The 6,292-nt window shown below is 46.0% G+C and overlaps 1 protein-coding gene across 5 annotated transcripts; it reads right to left on the bottom strand.

Annotated features, from left to right (window-relative positions):
- Positions 1–27: 27 nt before the first annotated feature.
- On the bottom strand, positions 28–5,791 carry LOC120820306 (uncharacterized). Of its 5 annotated transcripts, none has more exons than XM_078102466.1 (8): positions 5,605–5,790; positions 4,337–4,486; positions 3,857–3,985; positions 3,620–3,780; positions 3,437–3,527; positions 3,271–3,357; positions 2,067–2,638; positions 28–1,900 (listed from the first exon to the last, which is right to left on the bottom strand). In XM_078102466.1, the coding sequence occupies exons 1-8, from the start codon at positions 5,654–5,656 to the stop codon at positions 1,826–1,828; spliced, it is 1,317 nt and encodes a 438-aa protein (XP_077958592.1). In that variant the 5' UTR covers positions 5,657–5,790; the 3' UTR covers positions 28–1,825. The 5 variants fall into 5 exon arrangements, with proteins under 5 accessions (XP_077958592.1, XP_077958593.1, XP_077958594.1 ...); XM_078102467.1 differs by having other exon boundaries at positions 28–2,206; positions 2,297–2,638; XM_078102468.1 differs by having other exon boundaries at positions 28–2,206; positions 2,417–2,638.
- Positions 5,792–6,292: the final 501 nt, after the last annotated feature.

The following is a 6,292-nucleotide window of genomic DNA, read 5'->3' as shown; positions in this document are numbered from 1 at the left end:
TCAAATTAACTGCTGCAGATACAGATGTTGACAATTCCAGTTGTTTTAATTTCACAGAAAAACAATTCTTTTGTCATAAAACCGGCAGTAGTTACATTTTTATAAGCAAATGTAAATGGGGTGAAATAGAGGTAATTACTTCACTAAAGTGGGAGACTCGGGCGGTTTTCCGTGAGTTTGATCCTCTGTTCAGACACGTTGGCCTCCATGGGGCATCTGACATTTGTCCACACAGAACCCTGCATTCCTCAAGGAGAGAAAAGCGTCTCATAATGACACCACATCTCCACACACACACACACACGCACACACACATCCACCTTTTTCTAGACAAAGCTGCGCATTTCAGCACGGAATCAAGCAAAAGTGTCAATTTTATTCACAAACGTTTCCCTAGAAGAAACTGGCTGCTTTTCTTTTTTTTTTCCACAGAAGTGTGATGGGCTTTGTCAGAACTTGTCCTCCACCACTCCTGAATGGAGGGATCCCTTTGACACATGGCTCCCTGTGGTGGTGCGGAGAGCCGGTGCTGATCCTGTGAGCACACGCAGACATAAATCCCCTCTGCGCCGCGGGCATGTGTCCTCACATACGCTCCAAATCTAAATTCCATCAGTCTTCCCTCGCTGCTCTCGGCTGTCAACGCTGGGGAAGAGTCATCTCGGGAGGGTAGCACTTACGTTGTACAGGTGAGCGGGACACAATGGGAGAGAAGAATGATGTGCGCCGTCCCTCTGAGAGGAGGAGAGCTGTGGCAGCGCTTTTGACACGTTATAAACTCTTGGGCTCTAAATCTGAAACCACAGAGGTCAGTAGATTCACGGTAAATGGATGCATATTAGATATGAACCTTTGAGGTTCCTGTTGCTGGACAACATTCTCCCACAGAAGTAATATGTGGAAGTTCTTGTATACTAACCAGTACAAGTACACGCAAGTAGTATGCGGTTTATTTATATTTAGCTATAAGATTCACAATTAGTCGTAACATCCTTATGTACATTAGTGTGTTGTCTTTACACATTAAGACACAGCTGCTAGTGGTGCCCCCTGGTGGACAAAGCAGGAACGACGCTATTTATTTGTGCAATCCGAGTCATACAAAATAAACAAAAACATGACTCACTGAGCAGGAAAAGGCACAAGTTGAGAACATCAAATTCACTTTGAAGTGGGACTCAAACTGATGAATACTTCCTTCACCTAAAAGTATCTTATACATAGAAATGTTCTAAAATCTCCCTGTAACCTCAGACCTATAAGGCCAAGGGTGATCACATGATTCATGTCATTAAATACAAAGGAGTTCTTTTAATAGTTCATATTAAAGCAAAGAATAAATTATGCCTAAAACATATTTAGGTTGTAACAGCGTACTTTTCAAATACTCACTTTCAGAGTAGCACCTGTAAATGAAGATGCGCTCATGAACACACAGGGAATCACTGCACGGTGCGATCTGTCTCGTTGTCAACCGTCGCATTGTCTCATTGTCCAACGCTATGCACCACCCCCAATGTCAAACTCCTCATATGTCTAATACACTTTGGCAATAAATGTTCCTGATTCTTGATCCCTAAATAGTGTGAGCCCAACAAAATGTTATTACAATGAGCTCTTCAGTTTTTCGGTCAACTTTCACAACCACTTTTGACAAATGTGGTTTGTTGTCTGATGAAATCCTTCGACAACATCTCAGTGGGACGGAGCAGCGGTCTTCCAGAACATCTTCCCCTTTTTGAAATTGGAACTTACCTAAAATGCCTGACCAAAACTTCTCACCTTAAAAGTAATTTGGGTCAACTGTAGACCCGGCTGCTTTCTTCTAAAACTGCTTTTTGAGGTCGGTTGTTTCACAGTCTGTTGTTTCATGGTTGGTTTGCTTCTGGTCGGTCGTCTCACAGCTAGTTGTCTCACGGCTGGTTTTCTCATGGTCGGTTGTTTCATGGTCGGTTTGCTTCTTGGCCGGCCGTCTCTTGGTCGGCCGTCTCTTGGCCGGCCGTCTCTTGGTCGGCCGTCTCTTGGCCGGCCGTCTCTTGGTCGGCCGTCTCTTGGTCGGCCGTCTCTTGGTCGGTCGTTTCTTGGTCGGTCGTTTCACGGTTGGTCGTTTCACGGACGGTTGTCTCATGGTTGGTTTGCTTCTGGTTGGTCGTCTCACAGCCGGTTGTCTCACGGGCGGGCGTTTCATGGTTGGTTGCTTCATGGTTGGTTGCTTCATGGTCGGTCGCCCCACGGTCAGTGGCCTCAAGGGCGGTCGTCTCATGGTTGGTTGTTTCATGGTTGGTTGCTTCATGGTCGGTCGCCCCACGGTCGGTGGCCTCACGGTCGGTGGCCTCACGGTCGGTGGCCTCACGGTCGGTGGCCTCAAGGGCGGTCGTCTCATGGTTGGTTGTTTCATGGTTGGTTGCTTCATGGTCGGTCGCCCCACGGTCGGTGGCCTCACGGTCGGTGGCCTCACGGTCGGTGGCCTCAAGGGCGGTCGTCTCATGGTTGGTTGTTTCATGGTTGGTGGCCTCACGGTCGGTGGCCTCACGGTCGGTGGCCTCACGGTCGGTGGCCTCACGGTCGGTGGCCTCACGGTCGGTGGCCTCACGGTCGGTCGTCTGGTTGGGTTGCTTCTGGTCAACTGGTGTCCATCCTGTAAAACACACCAAACTTTGTGTTCTCCGTATTGAATTTCTCATAATGCAAATTCTGCTCCAATCTAGAGGGAAATGTCTCGTGTCTCCTTGGCCTCAGCATTTTTATTCCAGAGCGTTTTCCTCTCCAAGAAAATGACTCACAAATACAGCCCACTAAGGAGGAGAGTTCTACGTATTTCATTCACTTCCATGAAATACTCCACTGATAGTCATGTTTATTTCTGTGAGGTTATGACGCAGTCAAAGCAGATCCAAGAACTGGAAACTGAGTCACTTCTGTTGGCTTTTAGTTGAGTTGATAAAACCATCCAAAAGTTACAAGTAACAAAGAAGAGCTTTTTTCCCCACAAAGAAGGAAGTCTAATGCTGTCAGTCACAAAGCTGTGACGAGCCGCAGCTTTGTGCACATTGGCACCACCCAAAGCTTTTAGCACGTTCCTGTTGGAACAGTCATGAAATGCATATAATCCAGTCACATCGACAGGAATTATTACACGTAGAGATGTGAATAATTTGAGAGACAAAAAAAGCTCTCGTCATTTTTGGCCATTCTAAATACATTTTTTGTTTTTAGATTTAGTAAATATATTTGAAATGATATTTAAAATAAAATTGTGTGGCTGCTTACCTTTGCGGGATTTGAATTTGAATATAAGGACAATCCCAATCACTGCTGCTAGAAGGATGATGCAGAGTAATATCCCCATCCGGTTCCCTACAAAAAAACACACGTGAATGAATAAATGAACAATAAGTCCGACAAACACTCCGATGTCGAGACAGAGACCACTCACTTTTTTGACGGAAGGGGTCGGTGATGGCGGCGCTCTCCTCTCTGCTGACCGGGTTCTCCACGATACACGAGTAGCTTGTCTCCGTCTTGTCCTACACGCGGAGCAGAAAGACGGCGCCACCTTGAGGCTCATGGAGGGAACGCGCAAGTCGTTTTTTCAACGAGACGTTCGTCTTGTTCGTACCATAGTTATAGTCAACACCTTGGTTGAGTTCACAAAGCCGCCGGGCAAACGCCAGCTGAAGGTCACCGGCTCGGCTCCCATTATGTGGCCTTCACAGGTGAGGTTACAGGAGGTCATGTCGGGGTCACACCATGTGGAGATATTGGGTTTGGAGACAGAGGCTGATGGGGGGGGGGAAAGGGAAATTTGAGCACAAAGCATAACTCAGGTAAAGGACCCCCCCCCCCCTCCACTCACAGATGACTAGTAGCTCCAAGGAGTTGGCGATATTGTAGTTGATCTCTGCTGTGTAGGTGCCGCTGTGGTCGGCCGTCAGGCCCATGATCGTCAGCGCTCCGGTCGAAACATCCAGCGCGCTGCGGCCTGCTGAGATATGTACCCGTCGTTAGCATGCACCCAGGGAACCAGAGAAAACCTCAATACATCACCAGGCCTGTTCTGTTCAATTGGCACCAAAAAAATATTAACGTTGGTCCATTGATACCATCCATTGATTTATCACATATCTGGAGGAAACTGAATACCATAACACCTGAATATAAATCCCTTAAAATGATGTTTAGGACAAGGTCCAGAGCTGATTTCCCAAAGGGGAAACGAAAGGTACTTATCTTATCCTCAAAATGAAGCGGAATTCAACATCAACACCTTAAAGAGTTAAGGGATCGATCACACCAGTGCAGAGATGAGTTGGCTGCGCTGCAGGTCTGAGAATACCTTTAAAGTGGCTGTAGTAGGTCGTAAGCCCCCCGGACCACTCGGCAGCGATGTCTGGTACTTGTTTCCACTGGATGCTGGTTATGTGTTTCTCCTGAGAGACCGCTGTGAGGACCACGGTGTCACCGACGGCCTTGTAAACAAGCCCGTCTGAAAAAACACACAAGACGACTGTGGTGAGAGATCAAGAGTATCTTAATCAGAGGTGTCAAGTAACGAAGTACACAAGTTACCTTACTTAAGTAGAAATTTGGGGTATCTATACCGGAGTATTTATTTTTCAGACGACTTTTTACTTTTACTACTCCTTACATTTTAAAAATAGCCTTGTTACTTCCAGCTTGTCGTTGTTCCAAGAAACGTATGTAAATTCATGCAGTAACTTTTCCAAGGATAATGTTTGGCAGTAACACAAAATTGTTGACACCCTGTTCTATAACGAGAGCCAATTCATTCATACGTGAATTACCGTAAATATTGTAATGTTCAGTCTTATATGTAGACTGTTAACATTTACATGTATATTTAACATTTATATTATTTAACAACTTTGTGTTACTGCCAAACATTATCCTTGGAAAAGTTATTACATGAATGTCTCTCTAAATGTTTGAAAAAGTGACATATGAATACTTTTCTTTTCCTTATGACAATGCTAAATGTACCAAAACTGCGCAGGTGACCTTCACCTAGACCTACACCCAAGGCTTTTTGACATTTTTGCCCGGGGAGCAATTAGGGGTTAGGTGTCTTGCTCAGGGACACTTCGACATGGAACATGGGGCAGCCTGGAATCGAACCACCGACCTTGTGCTTCCCAGCACACCTTCTCTAACCCCTGCACCACGACCCCACCGTTTACAAACGGCGGCCCTGAATGTGACCCACGGAACCATGTTTCGTTCACACAGACGACAGCACACGATCGATAATGAACGAAATGGATTTCAGCTAAATTATTTAGGAGCTTAGAGTAACCGAATTCTTTTGAATACTGATCTACATTTGTACACAAGGGAAATCTTCAGTGCGTAACTTTCACATGTAATGGGAGGGGGTTTTTTGTCTGCTGCTACTTTCACTTTTCAAATGAATACAAAAAAGTGTCCATTGGGATCCTCTGTCGAGGTTCTTCAATGGCGTCTGAAGAACACACGCACCGCCTCGTCCTTCCGCGCACCTTCAATTGGATTAATGAAACAGTTTCCGGTAAATCTTTGCTTTTGGATTCCGAAGAAAACACCGACGCGCGACTCTTCCGCACTTACCGGCGTTCAGCGTCACCGAGAGGAACAGAAACGTACTCAGCAGCTTCCACATTTCTAGCGAATGAATTAAAAACAACTTTAAAAACTGCAGAGACTCTTGAAATATTAGGAACCCTTCGTGTTGAGACGATGTGGAATGCGGAAATAGAGCTGGCGGAGCAGGGAGTGGCAGGAAGAGTCCGCCCCTGCCCACTGACTCCGCCCACTGATCACTCCCATTGGAGGAAAGCACCCTCGTGATGTTCTGACGTTTTACTCTGCAAGAAAATGAAACAGAAAGTAAAAAGTTAAGCAGGAAACTACGGTTACTACTTTTACTAATGCTTCCAGCATCAACAACCAGATAGAGGGGCAAGTGAAGGACAAGGAGAAGAACAGTGGGACGACACCAACAGGAGGACAGTTGAAGGGGAGGGCTTCACTCACTCAATCCAATGGTCAAAGAAAATGTGATCAACTGATGTGTTGTGTCATCACCTCGTTGGTGTCTTTCCGGAGAGAGCTCGGCTTTTTCGAGTGTTGTTGCTCCAATAGATCTCTGTGAATCAACTCCATCCCGATCTCCAGTGTGTTCTGTGGGTGTGTGTTACTGAGAGTTCCTGGTCTGCGAGGATGTGTGGGTCCTCATCTCGAGTCAGATAGTTAATTAATCCACAACAACCCAGAGAAACATAAAAAAAACAAGAAC

Source organism: Gasterosteus aculeatus, chromosome 1 (genome assembly GCF_964276395.1).
Source record: "Gasterosteus aculeatus chromosome 1, fGasAcu3.hap1.1, whole genome shotgun sequence".
Lineage (NCBI taxonomy): Eukaryota > Metazoa > Chordata > Actinopteri > Perciformes > Gasterosteidae > Gasterosteus > Gasterosteus aculeatus.
The sequence above is the reverse complement of the archived record's forward strand: the minus strand, read 5'-3'. Positions and strand labels throughout refer to the sequence as shown.